Raw genomic sequence first — 24,405 nt, forward strand, 5'->3', positions numbered from 1 at the left:
ACTAAACACAGTCAAGCAAAAAATAAAGAATAATCCAAAAAGAAAACAAAGTGTATTTCAATATATATTCAGACTCTCTCAGTTCTTTCTCTTGAAATAAATAGCATTTTCATCATAAGTCCTTCAGAATTATCTTGAAATATTGTATTGCAGAGAATAGCTAAACTATTCAGTTGATGATCATAAAATTATGGTGTTACAGAGTACAATGTTCTGGTTCTGCTCACTTCATTTTGTATCAGCTCATATAAGTCTTCCCAGGTTTTTTCTGAAACTGTGCTGATTATCATATTGTACAGCACAATAGTATTCCCTCACTCTCATATATCACAACTTGTTCAGTCCTTCCCCAATTGATGGGCATCCACTTAATTTCCAATTCTTAGCCACCAAAAAAGAATTGCTATAAATATTTGGGTATAGAGAGATGCTTTTATTTGATCTCTTTGGGACATACTCTTAGTTGTAAGTTCCATATTGTTTAGAAAAGATCAATGAGTTGATACATTTAGTTTGATCATATTTACTTGTTTCAAATAAAGAATTTAAGTAGTTAGTGGAAAGTGACAAATAAAAAATAAATATATGTCAATAAATTGTCTATAAAAATTGTTTCCCTACTTACTGCTTTCCTTCTAATCTTGGCTACATTAGTTTTATTTGTACAAATCCTTTTAAATTTATCATATTCAAAATTACCCATTTTATGTACTGCACAGAGCATGCTTTTTTATGTTATTTAAGTTCCTTGAAGGCAATCTGTTTGTTTTTTTTTACCTTAGAGTATTTGTATCTCTAAAACCTAACCTAGTGCTCCACAAGAGCAGCTAGGTGGCACAGTGGACAGAGTGCTGGATCTGGAATCAGGAAGACTCCTCTTTCTGAGTTCAAATCTGTCCTCGGACACTAGCTTTATGACCTTGGCCAAGTCACTTAACTTCAATTGCTTAGCCTCTACCAAGAGTTTTTTAAATTTGTTTTAATTTTTTTAATTCATTCTGAATCACCTGATGATGGTGTCTCTTAACTTGTCCGATCCTCAAATAACCGATATACAAAAGAATTCTACGATTAAATGTGCAGCCTTTCTAGCTTAGTAGAAGGCAGTAAGCTACCATAGGAAGAGCACTGGACTTAGAATCAGAGGCTGTAGGTTCAAATAGTGTCTCTACTGACAATGAACTAATTCCTTAACTTCTTTGGGCCTCGGTGTACTACTCCATAAAATGTTGAGATAGTAATCAATAGTCTCTCAGGTCTCTATGATTCCATGTTATTATTTAATATCTGTGGAACAATGAATCAGTTGCTTAACCTCCCTGAGCCTCATTTTATTCAACTATCAAATGACCGTGAAGATCCCTTTTGTCCCTAAATCTAAGATCCTTTAACATTTCAGACTTTGCCTCCAGAACCCAAAGATAAAAGGCCAAAATAGGGAGTTTACAATTCATACAAAACAAAAAGGTATGGCTTGTCCTGTCAAAAAATTATTCTACTCTTCTAAGGTCTTTAAGACAAGTTCTCTTATTGTGATCTACCACTACTACCAAAACCTTCCAATCTCCCCATTTTTACAAACAATGCCAAATTGTTCGGTGGAAGAATAATGCATGGCATACCAACCTAATCGAGGGCCTTCCATGATCATTAAGAGAATTGATGTACTTTGTGTTCTGTGTTCAGCACTGATAGGGAATATGCATCACTTGTCAAAGGAATGAATCCACTAGGTCAGGTAGCATTCATGAGAGATAGGCAGTAGTTAATGATGACCTAATAAAAGACTAAATTGTCAATTCCAGCAGAGGACTCTACTGTGCTTCGGTTATGGCTTCAGGGCTTAGAATGCAAATTCTTCTCATTTTCAGGGCCTTCTTCTTTGCTTTTAATTAGTGTTTAGGTTGTAATCTCTTTCAGCCAGACTCAGCAGAAAGAGGAAAGGAGGAGGGGGAAGAAAAACTGAGAGAAACCTGCTCAGCACTCAGTGAGGGAGAGCAGGAGAGAAGAAAGGGAAGAGATGAAGACAGACTTCTCTTTCCATTGTGACTCATATTTTGGAACAAGAGAGTGTAATGATGATTGTGATGTGATTCTTCTTCAAGTGGGATGCTAGGTTTGGAGGAATGATGATTCAGGGGCAGATTCCTGGTTGTAAAGACCCCAGTGCTTGTTGCTTAGGTTGCTTTGTTGATTAAAAGGGTTTTAAATAATTCTAATTCTTGGGTCTGCATTTGAGGACCCAAAGTATTCCAAGGGATGACCTTTAGAGTCTTACACTTTGACCCAAAAGAGAAAGGGGGCTTTGATATGTCTAAGAAATTTGGGTTCAGAAATAACCAAGTGACAGAAAAGCTTAATTGGTTACTCCCTGAGCCTGAGAGACTGGGAACTTGGAATCTGGAAAGCCAGGGCCTCAAGAAGTCCAGATGTCCTTGGCAGTGGTTTAGCAGCTGCTGGGCAAATGAACCCACCCACTCTGCTGAAAAACATCAAAGGCTTGCAGCTGCCCAGTCTCCAAGGGTCTCATGTACCCCACTGTGTCAGTTGTGATCCAGTGATGAGCACTGAACCCAGCAGGTGCTGTAATAAGCCTTTGTTGAATGGAATTGAAATAGACCACTCTTAATATCCTCAGGAGTATGAGTGGTATAATACTATACTCTTCCTTCCAGACAAAAGGAGGAGGACAAAAGAGGAATGATTTACCCATAAAGGCAGAACCCAAGCCCTAATTAAATAAGCTAAGTCATGGGTTCTTAACCTTTTTGTAGGTGTTATGAACTTCTTTGGCAGTCTGATAAATTCTGTGGACTTCCTTCTTAGAATAACATTGTTTAATGCATGAAATAAAATACATAGGATTTCAAAGGAAACCAAAGGTATAGGTAAAATAAAGATGTGTTTATTTTTCCATCTAACTTCAAAAAATCTTTGAAATCTGCACACAGACCCCGATTAAAAATCCTTCAACTAAACCAAGCTTCTATATTGAATGCATAGCCCTCTTTGGGTTTTCATAGGATTTTCACTGAGCTAGAAGGGTCCTTGGAGATTAACTCGTGTTCTGACTACAATGCATTCCTTTTTCTAAGGATCCAGTTAGGTTTCTTACACTCTCACTTGACACTCTCACTCATTTCATCCTCTGTTCCTTTTATCTTGACTTATATCAATGACATCTATGACTATGCCTGGAATAGTTTTTGTCCCACTTCATGGACCCATACATGCCTTGCTCTTCCTTGTCTCAGACATATGTCTCCTGTCCTCTAGAATACACTCTTCAATGTCTTCCTCTATAAAATTTTAAAAATTGAACGAGATGGTTTCTATGATCCATTCCAGCTAGAAGTCTAAGAAATTCTTGACAGAGAAAATAATTGATATGGCCTTGGAATAATCTCTAGATCCTGTAATTGGTAGTCTCAGTCTAAAAGAGATAGTCAGATTTCCCCGAGGCCTCCTGTATGAGTTCTGCCCAGATTGGACCACATCTCTGAGGTGTATCCTCAAGTGGAACTTCTGGCTAGTGGCCATCTTACTGCTTTTGATCAGGGTATCATTGCTTTGCTCTTTAACCCTCTAAAGGAAGAGTGGATGATCCATTGTCACCTATGCCAGGCTAGCCATGTTCCAGGACACAGGCCTGAAGCCCTGGTTAGCCAAAGGAAAATGCAGACAGAAGCAGGTTTTCCTAGAGTCTTTTTTTTTTTTAAGTCAAGAGGTGGAAGTGCTTGGACACATGAATCTGTGAGTCTGTGGAATGATTTTCAGGAAAGAAAGCATTTGGCATAGGGAGCCATCACCCAGCATCCTACCTCAATCAGTGCATCACCTTTCAAATGTGTGCACATATACATAATTAAATGCACATAAACTAAGAGTTCTTAACCTTTTGGGGGTGTCATGAATTTCTTTGGCAGTCTGATGAATTCTATGGGCCTCCTTCTTGGAATGACATTTTTAATGCATGAAATAAAACACATAGGATTACAAAGGAAACCAAAGGTATAAGGAAAATAAATATATATATATACATATATATATATATATATGGCCCATTACTTCAACAAGTCCAGTGCCTCTACTTGTTTAATACATATGTATATAAGAATATTCAGAAATTTGTCTACATATGTGTATATATTTGACCTGAACAAAGATTATAGATAAATATAGATAAAGATCTAGATGCAGATGTAACAGGTTATACCAAGAAACACCCATATATATGTATGTATGTATGTATGTATGTATTTATGTATGTATGTATGTATGTATAGCTGATTACCTAGAAACCAGTGTGGTATAGGAGCTAGGAGAAAAGGAGAGAGAAGCACTAAACCATATGGAGTAATTAATAATAAGACTAACAGCAACACTAACAACATTTTTATTAGAACTTGAAAAGCCTGGAGTTTAAATCTGGCCTCAGATACTTTCCAGCTGTGTGGCCCTGTCAAGTGTTGTCACTTAGTCTCTGTTTGCCTCAGTTTCCTCATCTGTAAAATGGAGATAATAGTATCACTTATCTGCCAGGGTCATTGTGAGGATTAAATGAGATAATAATTATAAAGCACTCAACGTAGTATCTGGCAAATAGTAAGCACAGTATAAATGATGGCTAGCTAACTTATCTAACCTCAAGCAGGTCCTTGCTGCCATATGGGAATCCTTTTACCTTTCCCTAAATGACTCTTATTTTCCTCCCCTGGGTGGCTTCTCCAAATGTTCTCTTCTCTCCTTAAGCCTCCCACATTATTTCACCCCATCTTCTTAGCTGATGGCTTCAGTTTTTAGTTTACCAAAAAAACCAGAGACCATTGCTCTGAGTTCCCTCTTTTCATACAAGTATATCTCAGTCTCCTTGGCATAATCTTCCATGATCCTTCATTCTTGTAGCTGAGGGGGAAATGGTCCATTTCTTCAACAAGACTGATCCCTCTACTTGTGCCTCAGATCCCAGTTCAGCCCTTCTCCTCTAGCAGGTGTACCCCTCTCCGCTTTTCTCTCTAATCTTCCTCCCATCTTCCATTCCCATCTATATCTGCTATGCATAATCGCTCAGGTCTGTATCTTTCCACTGGCTGCCCCTCAGGGAATATTCTGCTCCCCAAGTCCTCCTCCTAGTTCCCCTGGTTTAACTTCAAGACTCAGTGCAACTCCATCTTCTACAGTAAACCTTCCCTACTCTCACCCCCAAAGCTGCTGTCTTTCCTTCTCAGAATGCCTTCTACCCACTCTTATAGCCAGGTAGCTTGAAGGATACAGTGCTGGACTTGTAGTGAGAAAAAGCTGAGTTCAGATCTAGCCTCAAACACTTACTTACCAGAAGTGGGACCCTCTAAGCAAACCATTTAACCTCAGTTTCCTCATCTGTAAATGGAGTAATAATACCACCTGTGTCCCAAGGTTGTTGTGAAGATCAAATGGAATGAATTTATAAAGCATTTTGCTCATCTCAGAGTTAATTAAATGCTAGCTATTTTTATATTATTTATATATATCTAGTTTATTTACATGTTATCTCCTCCATTAGGATAAAATTCCTTGAGGGTAGGGATGATTTTTTTCTTTTGCAAAATAAATTTAGTTCAGATATGTATTTATAATACATGTGTATTTATAAATAATATATCTATTACATTATCAAATAATAGCTTTTACTTACTTAATAGTTCATAATGTAATGTCTTATATTACATTTATACTATAGCATGTATTTATGTTAAAAATAATATTAATTATTTTATATTTACTTTCAATTTTTATCTAAGTACTTATCATAATGCCTAGCACATAGCCCGGTCTCAGTAAATACTTGTTGACTGATTTGTTGCCTCTTTCACTGCTATCTATAAACTTGTCTGAGTGTACAAGATTCTTAAAAAAAAAAAAACTTTCACTTGACTTTGCCATCCCTTCAGGCTACTGATATATCTGCTGCCTCTTCCATTTCACAGTCAAATTCCTAGAAAAAGTCATTTCCATTCATTGCTTCCACTTCTTCCCCTCTCACTTTTATGCCTTTGTAATTTGGCTTTGAACTCTTCTCTCATCTAAAACCATACCCTCTAAAGTTTCTATTTATCTCTTAAATCTGATGGCCTTCTTCCAGGCCCCATTCTTCTTGATCTGGCTACACTATGACAATGTAAACTATCTCTTCCTCCTGTCTATTCTGTTCTATTCAGCATTTTGTGAGAACACTCCCTTGATTCTCCACCTAAACTTTCAGGACCCTAATCACCACACCTAATTCATCTGTGGTTCTGACCCAGTTTTGTGCACAACACCTTTAACTAAAATGAGAAAAGTATCAATTCAGCAAGAATTCCTCAGATCCCTAACAGGCTATTGAGAAACAGTAGATACTTTCCAAGGTGATCCAGTGCTACTTCGGGACTATCTCTAGACCACAGAGGACCTGAAAGAATCCTTATCATTTTCACTATACTATCAATGAGTCAGCATTCTTTTGTTTTATTATCTTTTTATTTTAGTAACACATTTCCACATAAGTTTCCCAAAATTATATGATCCATATTCCTTCCCTCCCTTTTCTGTCCCCCATCCCAGAATTGGCAAGCAATTTGATCTGTGTTATACATGTATTATCACATAAAACATTTCCATATTATTCATTTTTGTAAGTGAACAATCTTATCATACCAAAACCCACAAACATAAACCCAAATAAATAACTGAAAAAGCACATGCTTTCATCTGCATTCTGACTCCAACAGCTCTTTCTCTGGAGGTGGAGAGCATTCTTTTTCATAAGTCCTCACAACTGTCCCGGATCATTGTATTGCTGTTAGTAGTAAAGTGTATCACATTTGATCATTCCATAATATTGCATTTACTGTGTACAACGTTCTCCTGGTTCTGCTTATTTCACTTTGCATCAGTTCATGTAGGTAGGTCTTTCAAGCTCAAGTGATTCAGCATTCTAATGGTTATCTACAGTTGTTATGGGCACTAAAGTTGCCACAACTTAATCTCCTGTCAGACAAACTTTTGAGGTCAAATACATTATCAATACATTAAAAAATAAAGAGAATATATGCAATGTTCCATACTTATGGATCTCCCACTTCAGCAAAGGAGATAGGGAAAGTACTTCCTCATACCTCTTTTTTAGGCCACTTTCAAATAAGCATCTGTTAAGTACCACTTAGTGTGTATGTGTGTGTACCAGGTGCTCTCTGCTAGATGCTGTGGATACAAATGAAATAATCCCTGCTTTCAAGAGGCTTCCATTCTATCAGGGTTTTACTTCAACAAGCATTTTGAAGTGCCTACTCTGTAAAAGAATTTATGGGAGAATCTGAGAATACAAAAACAAACATGTATAACCATTCCAGCACTCAAGGAGCTTATATTCTCCTGGTGGATGCAACTAGTTAAACAGTTAAGAAAGTACTACATAAGTTCCAGAGGGGGAGTGGAGTGCACATTAGTTTCTTTATCTTAGACAAGTCCTAAAAACAAACAATGACTTGGATTCAACATTGAATAGAAGGAAGAGAGCGGGTGGACTGGATTGCATTTGGGAAGCAGCAGTGCTTTCAATGGCTCCAAGCTGCTCTGTGACACAAAGAACCTCATCTTTTAAACACCAATGTGCTCCCAATGACAGCACTGAAGAAGATGTAGTCGGGAAGAACAGGCCAAGTAAACACAGAGAGAATCTTTGCTGGAGGCAACACAATCTTGAAAGCATCAAGGGATCACTTTATAAGATGTCTCAGAGAGAAAAAGATATCAAAGGAATGGAAAAGACTACAGAATGATGCTGTTATATCTCTCCTCCCCTAAAAATAAAAGGAGATCACAGGAACATCTCTGTCTACTAGCCCATATGCTTGGTTTCTTCTATAAAATCTTAATAAGAATGATCTGCACACATCATTTGGTTTGATTTTAAAATTTAGGCACTAGCTACTAGGATCTATGAGCAGACTTATATGTCCTCGAGAGTGGACTTTGGTGAACCCTAGAGAAAAGCAACCCTGACAAGACATTTTCTCTGCCTAAAACCCCATAACCATCCAAATTCAACCAGATGTTATTGATGATATTGAACTACAACAGTAGCAAAATCTGTATACCCAGACTCAGGTAACCATCCAGTATATTGACTTCATCTGGGCATCTGGGAAAGACTCTATCTCCAATGGACTCCTGTGAAAGCAAAGCAATTTGTACCTGCCTCCAGGTGTGGGATAAATGTCTGCCTTCCAAGTATGCTCCAGTGGGTGAGCAGCCATGCCATCTGTACATGCCTCCAGGTGTGGGGTGGATATCTGCTTTCCAAAGCATTCCCAGTGGGTGAGCAGCCAAGCAACCATTCGAGGATGTAAATTGTGAAACCTGGGACTTATTTTCATTTGAATTTCTCTTATTCATGATTTAGGGCATATTGTTTGTGTGGTCATTGATAGCTTATAATTCTTTGGAAAGTTCTTCCTGTCTTTTGACAGCTTCCTTCTTTTGGAGCCTTGGTTAATTCCATTTTATGCTATCTCATTGTATAGCCAGAGTTACCTACCCCTAACTCCCCAGTTATTTATTTAAGGCTTGTTATATATTGAAAGTCTTACTGGGTCTCTATTGAGCATTCTCTCAAATCTGGTCAGTCAGAAGTGTGGTTGAGGAACTCATTGGTGGTCTTCAAAGACTTTTCTTGTATTTGCAAGCTGGGCTCTTCTAGGTTCAATGTTGACAACAGGACCAAACTTTAACTTTTGGTTTTGGTTGGAATTATGAGTTCTCGTTGAATAAAAACCAATCAGTCCTTCACTGATGCCTCATCCAAAATGAGATGATCATATTTTAGGAGTATGTTTAGATGGTGCCAAGTGAAAACAAAGAGTATGGTTGCTGCTGAGGGTCTTCTGAACACAGTAGAAATGTTATTTCTGTGTGCTCAGATAGCTTGGGAAAAAACTGCTACCAATATCCTGGATGGTACAAATATATCTGTGGCAAAATAAATATAACTAAAAAAAGGAAGGAAAGAAATAAGGTAAAGAAAAAGGGAAGGGAAAAGGAGGAAGAAAAAACATTTGTATAATAATTTGTTGTTGTTCAGTCATTTCAGTCATGCCCAACTCTCCCTCACCCCACATATAGTTGTGTTGTTTTTTTTTGACAAAGATTCTGGAGTGGTTTGTCATTTCCTTCTCTAGCTCATTTTATGGATGATGAAACTGAAGCAAACAGGGTAAAATGACTTGCCCAGAGTTATACAGCTAGTAAGAGTCTGAGGCCAGATTTTAACACACAAGTCCAGTGCTCTACCCATTGTACCATATAGCTACTCTCTATAATAGTAGTAGTAGTAGTAGTAGTAGTAGTAGTAGTAGTAGTAGTAGTAGTAGTAGTAGTAGTAGTAGTAGCTATCATTTTATAATGATTTACAAGGATTAATTTATTTTATCCTCCCTGCAATCTTGGAAGGTAGGCACTATTATTATTATTCCCATTTTACAGATGAGGAAATTGAGGCACACAGATATGATGTGACTTGCCCTTGACACATGATTAGTGAGTATCTGAGGCCAGATGTGAGTTTAGGTCTCCCTGATTCCAGGTCCAGCATTCTATCCCCTGCATCACCTAGCTGACCATTCCTATCATTTATTTGTATTGTTACCAAAGAAAATGAATTCAGATGCCACCTTCACTGTAGGTGCCCCATAAAGCCAAAGTGAAGCTTAGCAGCCTGATTGCTTGGCAAAAACCAGGAAGATGGTGGGAGCTGAAAGAATCAGCTCTTAATTCTTTCATGCTTGAGCAATATGCAGTCTGAACAAGGCTAACCATTTGCATATGTGCTGGATCCACAAGTTAAGATCTATCCTTTCAGTTCTGATGCCAACCCCTAGGGGTGCCAAAGCAGCGCCTCAAAGTATCTCCGCACAAATCATGCAGAGGAGCAGCGTGCCCTTGTCACTATAAAGCAATCAGGCCCACGGGGATGCTCCGTCTTGACAATTAAGAAAGAATCCAGGGGAGGGGCACATGTGTGAAGTGAGAGAAGCAGAGTGATGGAGAAAGGGTTGTCTCCTTGCTGCCGCCACACTAGGGACTGAGAACTATCATTCTGTCTACACTGCATGTGCCTTCCCTTCTGCCTCTGATGATTCCTCAGGGATATGGAAGCAACAGAGCTCTCATCCGCCAGATCTCTCAGTTAGAACAAGGCTCCTTCTAGGAGCTTGGCCAAGCCTCAGTCCAACAAAGAGGCTGCTCAAGATGGTTGGCGATATCTGGGCAAATCCCATGGAGAGGCAGCCATTTTTCTGATAATGTGAAGAGCATTCTGGTCTTTTTCAGTTAAAATTAAATACTGATCTGCCAAGTTCTATGTATAAATGCTAAGATGTTGAGAATTCAGTCTGGGTTTATGGCCTCTTAATTTGAGTGTTGCCTACAGTGGTGCTAATTTCTCACTGCCTCCATGCCTTGCCATTTTCTTAGCAGGTGTTTAAAAAAAAAACAAGCCCAACCATGTTTAATTCATAAGCACCCATCTTATTGAAAGTGTTGAGCGTTGGCATTTCAGGATTAATATTGTACATAATTATTGTGGCTGGTGGAAAGTAATGAATTTATAGATTTATTTTAATGAGGTCATCACAACAGCAGGTTCCTTAAGTAGGTAACTAGACATTGGCATCTCTGCCAAGAGTGTTTTTAATTAGCACCCTGTAGTTATGGAGAGCCGCTTGAAAGAAGAATGAATGCTAAGTAAGTTTGTTGGCCTCTATGTAATGTGCTGGACTGAGGCTCAGGAAGACCTACATTCAAATCCTGCCTCTGAAACTTAGGATCATTAACTCATAGGCTTAATGATAGAAAGGACTTTAGATACTGACTGGTCCATTGACCCAAAGAGATGAAGCGACTTGCCCAATGCCATAAGAGTAGTGAATAGGAGAGGTAGAATTTGGACTCGGGTCCTCTCATTCTAAATCAATTATTCAATAATGCCATATTGTGTGCGAGGCATTATGTTAAAAGTTAGGAATACAAATACAAAAGTGAAACAATCTTTGCCCTCCAAGAGCTCACCCTCTGTCAGCCTATCATTTTATTGACATGTACACATATAAAATATATACTAAATATATATAAGATTATTTCAGGATGAAGCACTATCATCTAGAGAATCAGGAAAGCCTTCGTGGAGGCAGTGTTTGAGCTGAACTTTGAAGAATGTTAAAGAAACTGGGGAGTCAAAATTCGTTCTGATATCTGGATATTGGGCAAGTTACTTGATCTCCCTCCTAATTTCTCTTTTCTCATGTATAAAATGAGGGTAATAATAGCTCAAAGGGTTGTTGTGAGGCTCAAATAAAATAATGTAACAGTGAAAATTTTAAAGGACTACATAAATGGCAGTTACTATTCTATGACTAATATTGTTATTAAAATATCTCAGGGGAAAGTGTCAGTCTCAGACTCAGGGAGACTTTATTTCAAATCCTGCCTATGATGTAGGCTGTATACAAGTCACCAAATGAATGAATGAAAATAAGCACTTATATGTCAGGCTCTGTGGTAAGACTGGAGATGAAAATATAGAAGAATGACCTAACCTCTCAATTACTCAATTTTCTAAGTCTAAAAGTTGAAGAGTAGTTGCGATTTAATTGGTTGAGGAAGTTGCCTTCCTGAAAGTTCATTGCATCAGTGAAATTATATGAAGGAAAGAAAGGGGAAAGCCCATTATTATTAGAAGTCTATTAGAAACTAGGGACAGCTAGGTGGCTTTATGAATAGAGAGCCAAGCCTGATAAAAGGAGGTCCTAGGTTCAAATTTGATCTCAGACACTGTCTAGCTGTGTGACCGTAGGCAAGTCACTTAACTCCAACTGCCTTCCTCTTATTGCTCTTCTACCTTAGAGCTAAAACTTAGCATTGATCCAAAGATAAAAGGAAAGGGTTTTTTTTTTTAAGTCTATTAGAAGCTTCCATGAAATAGGAAACCCTGGCAAATGGCTAGTTAGTAGATCAGAAAACAAAAGGGCCCTGACCTTCAGTTAAGTGTTCAGTTTACCTTTCCATTCTCTTCTCTCTGTCTGGGAACTTGGTGTGAAATCTTATTCTCACCACCCTTCACCTTATCATCCATTTATTATGCAGTTTATGGCTAGAGTACTATATTACATGCTCAGTAAAGTAAGTTGATCAAAAGAGGCTATTATTTGCTCTGAATCTTCATGAAGTATACTTTCTAAAATGGATACTTTGACACTAACATGAACAGTGGAATATTAATAAAGGTTAGAACAATAAAATGAACATCTATTCAAATAGACTTTTGATTTTTTTTTACTAGTAGGTATTTTTTATCAAGCACATACTATAGATAATCTGGTTTTGTTTTTGTTTTTCCAAATACAAAAGGAGAAAAGAGAAAAGAATAAGCATTTATGTTGTGCCTACAATATACCAGAAACTGTGCTAAACACTTTACAAATATTATCTCATTTGAAAATAAATATCCTGCCATTTAACTCCAAATTTTTCAAGATGATAGGATCATGGATTTAGATCTAGAAGAGATGTCAAACATCATCTAGTCCAGCCTCCTCACTTTATAGATGATGATGCTGAGACCCAGAAAACTTATTTTAATTACCCAAAGTCACACGGGTAGTAAGTAGAACCACCAGAATTTGAACAAAGGTCACCCAGCTCTAAATCCCATGCTCGTTCTCTGAACCACCATTATTTTTTTCTATTTTAGGGGTATATCTCATATTTTCCTTTATCCAGTCCCTACCATCCTCTCTACCCTATCCTTACCCACTGAGTTTGAACAAAGAAAAAGGTAAGGTAAGAAGAAAGTTATAAGGGAATGAATAGAACTCTGAGAGTTAAAAAGAGGGAATGATCTTGAATGATTTAGTTAGAAGTCCTGATTTGAAAGTCAATTTTACCTATGTGAACTTGTGACACAGTGTCCTCATCTGTTAAATGAAGGATATAGGAGGCAACTATGTGGCACATTGGCAACTCCAGAACTGGAGTTGGGAGGATCTGGGTTCAAATTTGGACTCAGATACTTCTACCTATATAACTCGAGGCAGGTCATTTAACTCCATTTGCCTAGTTCTTGCTCTTCTGTCTTAGAATTGTTACTAAGACGGAGAATAAGAGTTTAAAAAAAAAAGAATTGTATGGACTAGATAACTTCTGAGCTTTCTTCTACCCTAGGAAGGTCCATTCCAGCTCTAGTTCTCAAAAAAAAAAAAAAAAGCCTCGTCACAGAGAGATGAATCACAAAGACCAAATAGATAACCAGAGAACCCAAAGCTACATGTTGCCCTCCACCAGGCTGCTGTTAAAGGCAGCTTTCTTCTAAGAATTGGGAATAGAAGAATTGTCACAATCATTCATAATCATTACACAATGAAGAGAGACAAGGAGAATTTGCTGCCCAAACAGCTCAAAAGAAAAATCACTCTGTCCCTGGAATCTGGCTTGTTCAACTCTAGGCATGCAGTGGAAAACTTGTGCCTCTAAGGCCTGTGGGCAGCTGTTTATGTAACTAATTGGACATTCACATAAATATGAAAATGCAGACAGGGGCAGGTTCCCATTCCTCTCTGTTCTGGGGCCAGAGTTCTTTTTTTAAGGCAAGAGGCAAGCATGCTTGAGAGAGATGCACAGTTTAGAGTCTGGCCCACAAGGCTCCTCACTTATATAATAGTCAGCACACTTTCCATCTTGCATTAAGAAGGTCTGAATTGCTTTGAAAAGTTCTGATGTTGAAATGAGTCTATGGGGATGGGGGGACAACTGGGTGGCTCAATGGATTGAGAGCCAGGCTTGGAGACAAGAGGTCCTGGGTTCGTATATGACCTCAGACACTCCTAGCTGTGTGACCCTGGGCAAGTCACTTAACTCCCCTTGCCTAGCCTTGACTGCTCTTCTGCTTTAGAATTGATACACAGTATTGATTCCAAGATGGAAATAATAAGGGTTGTTTAATAAAAATGAGTCTATTTTAGTTATCTGGAAATTTTGCTTCTGTGGGACATTTCTTCCCCCAAAGTTGGTGTTGGACAAACACATAGCCACTGTACATCTCTATTTGCCACTGGTTCCTCTTGCCATGGAGAGTTGTCTTTGGCAACCCTACCACAACAGGATATGAGGGACGGGGAACCCCTTAACAACCCCCAGTTGCCATATGAAGTTATCCGGAGGTGTGCAGAGGCCACATTAATTTCCAAGTCCCACTGCAACCTCTCAGTGACCTCCAACAGGCCAGCTTTGTTTTCTCTGCCCTGCCTATAATTAAAGCGGAGACTCTGGTATGGGTGTGGTACAAGCCTCAGAGTCATTTGACTCCCCTTTGCTGGGACAGACAGGGCGAGTTGTGTTTAACTTAGACTCCTGCTCTACCCAAGCATTGGAGCTGATCGCTTTATAGGCAGGAGGGAGGGTGGCAGCGGCCCCCCAGAAAGAGAGTGGAGGAGAAGTCAAGCCCAATCAAAGAAAGATGCCATAGACCCAAACCGGGCAATGGTTAAAGACTCCGTTTCCCGCTTCCTCACTCTCTTCCCAGTTGGCCATTCAGTTTGGGCATCTGTGCTACATTGGCTAGAGAATGAAGGTCTCTGTGAAACCCTGATGAGTGTTTGTAAAAATGGGAAGAATAATCTTGTGATTAATTCATAAGATTGTTGTGAAAAAAGTGTCTTGGATACTGTAAATCAGAGAGGGCTGGCAAATGTCTTTTTCAGGTTCACTTCTTTATATTCTAAATTATATTGTAAATAAGGAATTTAATTTAAATATGTATTATAAACCCCATGGGCCCATGGGAGGCATACTGATTTAGAATAATAGGTATAGAAGATATATATATATATATATACATGAGATTTATCTCTATAGAGATAGAGATTCATCTCTATGTGTGAATATAGAGATATATTTCTATCTGTCTATGTATGCAACATCAGCAAGATATGTGTGTGTTTATTGTCCAATCAGGGCCCATGAAATTTCTTTAAAGTGTCTAACAAACAGGGTAACTCGAGCTTTAAGCTGCTCTGAGGGGGCACAGATTGGTCTCAGCAGGATGGTAGGCAGTATGACTTGGGTCTTGGGTCTGTCTACCTCAACGAGTGGGCAACTGTAGTATTGGGATTCCATGGTTGGTGTCAGAAGGTGGGCAGGTCTGGAGGAAGTCCACGTAGAGTAAAAGGAACCCTCACTCAAATCTCATAGGGCAAGATGGGCCAGATGTGGCTGAAAAGTAACCCCCTACCTGGGAAGGGCACAGGAAAAGTGGTGGGAGTCCGTTCAGACTGTGAGACAGCTACTGAAGCCATCTCTTCACTTTAAGCCAAAAGCCCCAGGGCAGCCAGGGTATCTAGTATCGTCTCCTCTTCCCCCCCCCCCAAAATAGGCTACTGCCAAGGCTTGGAGAGGGAGGGAGGAGTGGAGAACCAGGTTCCAGACCAAGGCCAAAGGCTTCTAAGGGTCAGTCGCTTCTAAGACAGAGAAGAGTTGGTCAAGTTCTGTGGCACCTGCTGTTACTTTCCTACACAACTTAGAAGCCCTAAGGCCCAAGGGGCAAGGGCAGGGGCCCACTTGCCAGGTCTAAGGGTGGGCATAAAATTGCCACAAAACTCTATAGAAATGTGAATTATTATTATGGACTGTTTGAAAGGGAATTATACTCTCTGGATGGTTCTTTCTCTGGAATTTGAGCTCTTTACACTCCATAGCCTCTTTAAAAAAAAAAAACACTTTTTTTAAACCTTTACCTTCTGTCTTAGAATCAATACAAGTATCCATTCTAAGGCAGAAGAGTGGTAAGGGCTAGGTAATTGGGGTTAAGTGACTTGCATAGGGTCACACAGCTAGGAAGTATCTGAGGACAGGTTTGAACCTAGGACCTCTCATCTCCAGGTCTGGCACTTTATCCACTAAGCCACCTAGATGTCCCTCTAACCTCTTAAAATAATTCCTTCATACCTAATTCTGATCCAAAGATCATAAATTGTAAGGATTATCCAAGTCAACCAGTTACCTTCCCATGTTGGTCTTCCAACATGGAACATCTTTCCTTCACTCAATAAGCTCTTGGGCTGATAGGATCACTTCACAACTGGTTCTACCTCCCACCCATTTACTCAGGTAAAGATAAAGGAGAGTAATCAGCCTATCAGCAAACATTTATTAAGTGCTTATAGGTGACAAGCTCTATGCTCAATGCTGAAGGAAAAAAAAAAAGGATCCCTAAACTTGGGAGAGAGACATTGAGAGTGGATGGGACCAAAAAAGGCTTCCTACAAAAGATGGACTTGGAGCTGAGTCTTGAAGGAAGCAAAGCAATCCAGACAAAGACACAGCATAGGGAGATAAAATTTATTTTCTAGGAATTGCTACCAAGCCAGTGGAGCTAGATTGTATGGAGGGGAGTAATGGTTGAGAAGACTGGAAAGCTAGGAAGGAGTCAGAGGATTTAATGCCAAATGAGGGCTTAATTGCTCCTGGAAGAAATAGGGAGCCCACAAGAAATCATTAAACAGAAAAATGACAGGATCAAACACTTTGAGAAGTCACCTTGAAAATTGAGTGGAGAATAGATGAGAACAGAAAAAAAGTCTGCCAACAGGGAGACTTCTTTTCTAGAAAGCTAGTGCAGTAGTCCAAGAAAGAAGTGATCCGGAACTGTCATCGTATGATTGAACCTTCCTATACCTGCTCACTAATTCACATGAGTAGGGGAACCATCTAGAACTCTGCCAATATTGCTGAGAAGCTTCACAGTGTACCCAGAATTTACAAGTTTCTTTTTTCCTTTTTTAAACACTAACCTTCTATCGTAGTATTAATTCTAAGACAGAAGACTGGCAAGGGATAGGCAATGAGGGTTAAGTGACTCATCCAGGATCACACAGCTAAGAAATGCCTGAGAACCTCCTGTTTCCAGACCTGGTACTCTGACCACTGTGCTGCCTAACTGTCCCCATTTGGTCAAGATAACTGGTATTATTTAAAGCATCCAGGGCCCTCCAAATCTAGTTGCTTGATTCTTAAGGGAGGTCTAGGCCAAACCACTCTCTGATGTCTGGAGACAGCAAAAGAAAATTGATTTGTGAAACCAGCTTTATTTTCTTCGGTCAGTGTACAAAGCTCAGTCAGTTTGAAATCATGAAATAAAATCATAAAAAATTATTTTACTCTTCATTAGCAAAATTACCAGAATAACTAAATGGTAGAGTGGATAGAGTACCAGCTCTGAAACCAGTAAGACTTCTCTTCTTGAGTTCAAATTCAGCCTCAGACACTTCCTAGTTGTGTGACCCTGGGCAAGTCCCTTAACCCCCATTGCCCAATCCTTACTGCTCTATTGTCTTTGAACCAATCCACAGTATTGATTCTAAGGCTGAAAGTAAGAGTTTAGAACAACAACAAAACATTCAGCTTCATTTTTTAATTGTTCTTTCTGTCTTCATTGTTGTAGCTGTTGTTGTATATATTGCTTTCCTGGTTCTGATTACATCACTCTGAATCTGTTCATCCAAGTCTCACTATGCCTTCCTTTATTCTTCATATTCATTATTTCTTATAGCACAGAAATATTCTATAATATTCATGCGCCACAATTTGCTTAGCTATTTCCCAGCCAATAACCAACTACTTTGCTTGCAGTTTTTATGATACTGCAAAAAGACTTTCTATAAATACTTTGATGGATATAGAGCCTTACTTTCCATCTTTGCCCTCCTTAGCCTATATACCAAACTGTGGGTTCTCTGAGGCTGGAGGTATGAATAAATTAGTCACTTTTTTTAGCATTAATGCAAATGACTACTAACTCATAGTTTATCCTGGGGCTCTGGTAGCAGAAATGGGACTTCTGGAGTGTCTTATCCAAATGGGTCACTTTCTTTTTTTATTTTAATTTTTTTTATTTCATCAATTTCAAACATTATTCCTTGGTTACAAAGATCACATTCTATTCCACCCTCCCCCCCCTTCCTACCAAATGGGTCACTTTCTAAAGACCCATTTTAAGCTTAATTTCCAGACTACAAACTCCCAGAGGAATGTCTCTTATTTTCATTTTCCCTAAATGGTATTGAAGTATCTAAAATGTTTTGAAGGTTTTTTGTGTACATGAGAGAGAGAGAAAGAGAGAGAGAGAGAGAGAGAGAGAGAGAGAGAGAGAGAGAGAGAGAGAGAGGATGAGGAAGAGAGAGGAAATAGAGAAAGAGAGAGGATGAGGAACAGAAAGGAATTAGAGAGAGAGAGACAGAGAGAGAATGAGGAAGAGAGAGGAATAAGAGAGAGAGAGGAATTAGAGAGACAGAGACAGAGAGAAAGAATGAGGAAGAGAGAGGAATTAGAGAGAGAGACAGAGACAGAGACAGAGACAGAGAATGAGGAAGAGAGGGGAATTAAAGAAAGAATGGAGAATGATGAGGGATGAGAGAGAGGTGAATTCCAAAAGCATAGTTTCTGAAGATTTGTGATTTCCATTTGAAGAGATAAACAATAAAATTTCTCCAAACTAAGAAAAGGAACTTCTTGGTTCAGCCCACCCTGTTCAAACCGTTTAGAGAAGAGCATAGATTTTAAGGAAATGAGAATAAGCATGAGATCATTCTGTATCACAACCTTAAATGAAGTTTTGTTGTTATGTTGGTTGTTGTTTTGGTTTTTTGCTTTCCTACCTCTTAACTCCCCTCTGGAGTGAGTGGGTAAGGCCACAAGAAATTGGCAAGACTCTGGTTGCTTCTGTCAGAAGGCTTCATATATTACTGCTGTTGTTTTCTTAACTTTCTTAACTTTTCTTAACTTCACTTTCTGGCCATCTCAGTGCTGTTCCTTTTTCAGGGTGAGAGGTAGCTCCCATCAGCCAAGAGGTAGTCTAGTCTTGACTCCAGGCCTGATCCAATCCAGAGTCTTTGGTTCATGGCGGGCATGTTCTGGGAGGGTCTTGCTTGGCCCTTTGCCTCAGCCCAGATCAGAGCTGAAGCCCCTTTGGGACAACAGGTCTTCACCTTTAACATGGAGTCAGTAGGAGGTCAAGGAAGGGGGGAAGCCCCTTTGGCCTCCCCTGACTTTTTAAATTTGTAACACATACTGAGCAGATCCAAAAATGTGTCATTGCCTCATAACTTTCTAAGGGTCCAACTCTGAGGGCTCCTGGGAGAGGAGAAGTTGTTGTTGTAAGGTCAGAATTTAGAATTGGCAGCTAGAGGAGTTCAGGGTCTCTCTAGAGTGTCTCCATTTTTTCTTTCTTATGCAAGCAGCCACTATGGGGTCTGGCTGCCCTCAGAATGACAAGGCAGTCTGCATGCATGCATGCCTAGAATGGGCTGAAGTAAACAACTGGTTTTTGTTTCCCAGGGGAGTACATGGATGACTTGGGCCACTGCCTACGCTGTGAAGCCTCTTGTTCCACATGCCGGGGTCCAGCTCGAGAGCACTGCACTAGCTGCCCCATAACAAGGTAATCATAATAATAATTATTTTCTCTTATTTAATGCTTTAAAGTTTGCAACATGCCTTACATGATTTATCTCATTTTATCCTCACAACAGTCCTGTGAGGTAGGTAAGTATTTTTAATTGTCCCCATCACACAGATGAGGAAACTGAGACCCAGAGATCTTGACACCTCAGGAAGATGCTTTGCAGCCAGGTTCTGCTCCTTACTGCCCTCCCTCTAAAGATTGGCTCTCCTTTTTGGTGAGGGGAGCAGAAGGGAAGGAGGGAAGAGGGTTGATTCACACTGTCCACCCAAACTAGAATTCCCAAGAGCCCCTGGGGCTACACACCAGAATCTTCATGCCCCGCAGGGAAATCAGTCAGACTACGCCCTTATGTCGGTAAGATCAATACAAGGTCTGGACAAAGAGTGAGGGCTAAGAAAGAAAGGCTTAGTGGAGAAAGCGATGCCTCCCAGGGACCTCGATAGAAGGGAAGTGTCTCAGCAAGCAGATCTAAAGGGAGTGAGTAGATTCCAGGCATACATCAAAGCGGGGAGGCAGGATGAGGTGGGCAGCTTAACAATGATTAGTGACTCTGCTCCCTAGGTCCAACGAGCCACGTTATAAAGGGCCTTAGTTGCCCAGTTAAGGCGTTTGTATTTTATTCTAAAGTGGCAATGGGGAGCCACTATCAGTGGGGAGCAGGGGAATGACATGAAAAGGTCTGTGCCATAGGAAGATTGTGTAGACACCTACCAAGTGGGAAAATAGACAATGATTTGGATATACTGGAAGTGGGGAGACCTATTAGATCTATTTAAAATACAGTCATCCTCCTATCCTGCCTTTATCTGCCCTTTGTCTTTCTAAGGTTTTGATGACCCTGAGTCAACTCCGAATTCCAAGGGAAGGAGGGAGGAAGGAAGGGAGGGGACTGGCTCAGGGTTCAAGGACACATGGAGGCCAGACCTGAGCAGACAAACAGAAGACAGACACAATGGCTAGATGGGCAAAGTGTGGCAACGGTCTCCTTTCTCTGGACTGAAGGTCTGCTGCCTTGTTGGTCTTTCTACATGTCAGTTCTTCTGCTTTCATTTGGAAGATTTTTTTTTTCTTGGTAGAGTGGGAGGCTGTGGAGAACCAAGCAGAGGACCAAGACAGGGAGAAAGAACAAGAGTACTCTACAATAAAGTTGCCATAGTTAACTTTAACATTTAAGTTAAAGCAAGAACTGTCCATGGTTTCAGACATCCACTGGGAATCTTGGAACATATCCCCTATGGATAAAGGTATTCTAAATAAATAAATATTTTTTAAAACATGTTACATAAGGAGGCAGCAAGTGTTCACTATATCCATGGTTTCAGCCATCCATGGGTAGGTCTTAGAATATATACCTTGTGGACACATATGGACTGTAATCATGATGTAGTGCTTAACTGAGGAGAGATGGGAAGAAGTGGAAATGGTGGCAAAAGATTTCATGGAGAGAAAATAGATAGGATAAGTAATCAGAAGTGAGGAAGAGTACAAAATCAAAGATAACTTGAAAGATTTGATCCTGGGGGACTGGGGCAAGAGCCCAACTACAGAAATGGGAAAGTTGGGAAGAGGGAGGTGTTTTAGAGGGAGGAAGATGATGCTTCTTGATGTCAGAATCTTGATCATGGCAAGGAATGATGTGCTTAAGCAACCCAGACCCCTCTTCTCTCCTTTAACTTTGAACACCTTTAAAAGGTTATAAGAAGGACCATAAATTTAGAGTTAAAAAAATCTATGGAGAGTTCATCTTATCCATCTTTATTTTCCAGATGAGGAAGCCAAGGTTCAAAGAGTTTAAATATCTTGTGCAGTTTCAAAGAGTTAGAATCAGAGGCATAGATTTTCTTTACTAAAAGACAAACAAGTAACCTTTCCACTGCACCATCATGAAGCCTTCCTCTTTTGATCCTCTGAAACTATTTTAAAGGAGATAATGGAAATGAAACACCTATTTTAAATCTCCTTACTCCAGCAATAGAGTAGTCTTTTCATTTTGGCAGAAAACAAACAGGGACCCTTCCTAATTATCAAAATAACTAAACCTCATGTTGGGTGGAGTTGAAAATTCATTCTTTCATGAAGTCCTGGGTCTTCTGCTACTCTTATGAACTAACTCTGGCCCTGCGATGGGATAACCTTGAATCCAGAAAGTTGCCTTACAACAAATCAGGAAATATACTCTGGCCTCTAACATCTGCACCTTTCCCTTGGCCCTTTCACTGGCTTAATTATGATTTCCTGGAAGTCTTTGCAAAACAACCAAAATGGAAACAAAAGCCTTTTTTAAAAATATTGGAAACACAAAGGAGACAGCTTATTAGTGTACTGGGTGCTCTCTCCTCTAAAGATTTTTCTTTCCTTTTTTTTAGTTCTTACCTTCTGTCTTAGAATTAATACTAAAGTATTGGGGTGTATTTTTTTATTTTATTTAGTCAGTTTAGAATATTTTTCCTTGGTTAGGTGATTGAAGTTAAGTGACTTACCCAGGGTCACTCAGTTAGGAAATACCTAACATATTTGAACCCAGGATTTCCCATCTTCAAGCCTGAATATTACCTCTGAAGGTTGTTTTTTTTTTTGACATGGTGAATTTTGGATCAAGGAAATTTCAAAGGGAAGATAAAGTACTACAAACTGTATAGGTCCTGAAAATGGCACAGAACATACCCAATAGTGTGGATATTGAGGGTGAGGAGTTAAATTTCACTTTGCCATATAGTAGTTTCATCTGTTAACCTTTGCTAACTGGCTAAACGTTGTTTCTATGCTGTTGAAGGACTGACTACAAGTTCCATCAGTACTTCCTTAAATGTAGTACCCCAGGGAAAAGCCACAATCAATCCTCCCTAGTTAAAACTCTGTTGAAGACAGTCTAATCAAGAAGCATTTAAAAACTACCTTCACTCTTATTTAAATCCAAAAAATGTCTTGGTCCACTTCTATGGACTTCTGGGAACAGGATTTCTTCTTTTTTCCCCCTGGTTTTGATTACATTAGAACATTTAAGTACCGAGAAATTACATTAAGGACTATTGTGAATGGCTTTAATTAGGGAAAAGCAACAAAGGAAAACAGAAGATATAATAACTCCATCCTGAGATCATCTGTTCCAGCACATATCAAACACACCACAGAGTGGAACGTCACCCTAGGGGTTTCTGGTGTATTTACCCCCAACACTGAGGACAGTGCCTCTGCCCAGCTGTTGAAGGTCTCAACTCTGACTTTTCCTCTGCTCTGTGTGGTTTCAATTAGACCTGGCTGCAATTTGGTAACAAGAAGGTCAAGAGGATCTGAAATTTGGTGGTGGTAAAGTTCTTAGCTTTCCTGATTTGCAGTGAGTAAACTTGGCCTGGGGCCATTGTGATCTGAGTGGGGCAGCCAGCTGCCAAAGAACCTGGGACTGAGTCAGAGCAAAATTGGATAGTCAAAAGTGGAGAGAGAGACAAAAGCTCACTGGTGCCTCTATAGAATAGTGTAGAATAAAGGAATCAAAGAACCTGGGTTCAGATTCTAGCTCTGCAAAATAGTACTTATGGGACCTTGACATAAAGAGAATATCCCTCAGTCTCTTTGGAGTCCAAAAAGAGGCATCCATCCTCTTCTTATCAGAAAGATTTTTGCTCTCCCTGGAACTAGAAGCAACTCTAAATGTGACTCTTCCAACAGTTGTCAGGCAACTTAACAAGGGAAAGAGACAGAAACAGACACATAGACAAAGACATTAAAGAGACAGAAATTGAAATAGAAACAGAGACAGAGACCAAGAGAGATATAAACAGAGACAAGAGACATAGAGACAAAGTCAGATCAAGAGAGAGACAAGAGGCATTGAGACAGAGATTAAGAGAAACAGAGATATTGATAGAGAGACCAAGACAGAGAGCTACTAATCCAGAGGCTCCTTTGTTTTTCTTTTTATCGAACTTTTTATCTACTACTGAACCACTAGCTTTTACTTTGCTCTTCTGTTTTTCACACCAAGGCTGAGATTTATTTTACTATTTTATTCTTGCTCTCACTCTTTCTTCTGTGCTTTTTATTTTCTGTTAAAAAAAAAAAACATTACAAAGCTGTTCTGATTTAGGAAAAGATCAAGACCCATAAAAAAAAAAAAAGCAGTTCTTCCCTTCTACAAAAATGATCCTTTTCCATTGGGAGTCCCACCCTCCTCCTTTTCAGGATAGCTCTAAAAGGTGTCTTAAACTGAAGGCATTCATGAATAGCCCTGTCACAAGAGAGAGGCCCAAATTGGAGATAAATGATTTCTTTTTTCAGCTAGAATTCCCTTTGGTCCCTTTAAAGGATAAAGTGATGATATGTTTTATATATTCTCTTCTACCTTCCACCATCCCCAACCTGAATTTGGCAGGAAAGAGAGCACATTGGAGGAATGAAATCTCCATTCTTCTTTTTTTCATATTAGATTCCATTTCATGTGGGCTTCAGTTTGAAAACCTTTAAAGCTCTTCTCCAGATCTCCCACCACCACCACCACCACCACCACCACCACTACCACCTCACAGTGAGGACATTACACTTATTTTTTCTTTGAACAAAAATCAAATCCTTCTTTGATAAATCTTCCCATACTCAAAAACCATAGTAAGTTTGGAACTGAGCTTTTCCTCATTGGCTTGAATTATCAATCTGGCAAGAGAGGGATGCTTTCCCTTTGTAGACCTAGTGAGGTTGATAAGATAATTTGCCTTTTTTGGGTGTGGAGGCTAAGTGATGACATGGACAGCCAGATGTTTGTGCGTGTGCCCCTGGCGGAGTCTACAAAGTCAGCAGCTGAACTGAAGTATTGCTGGCTGCAATAAGGGGCAGTGTAGAAAGAACCTGTGGCTCAGTCCAAGCAATATTGAGTAGTCAAAAGT

At 39.5% G+C, this 24,405-nt stretch overlaps 1 protein-coding gene across 1 annotated transcript in view; it reads left to right on the top strand.

The window, feature by feature from the left end:
* PCSK5 (proprotein convertase subtilisin/kexin type 5) overlaps positions 1-24,405 on the top strand; it is a gene marked incomplete at its 5' end in the record, with an annotated part of 595,445 nt that overhangs the window by 443,686 nt on the left and 127,354 nt on the right. Inside the window, one exon of the mRNA XM_056806299.1 lies at positions 19,402-19,504. Coding sequence (XP_056662277.1) covers positions 19,402-19,504 — 103 coding nt within the window. The remainder of the gene's footprint in view (positions 1-19,401; positions 19,505-24,405) is intronic.

This window comes from Monodelphis domestica, chromosome 7 (genome assembly GCF_027887165.1).
Source record: "Monodelphis domestica isolate mMonDom1 chromosome 7, mMonDom1.pri, whole genome shotgun sequence".
Lineage (NCBI taxonomy): Eukaryota > Metazoa > Chordata > Mammalia > Didelphimorphia > Didelphidae > Monodelphis > Monodelphis domestica.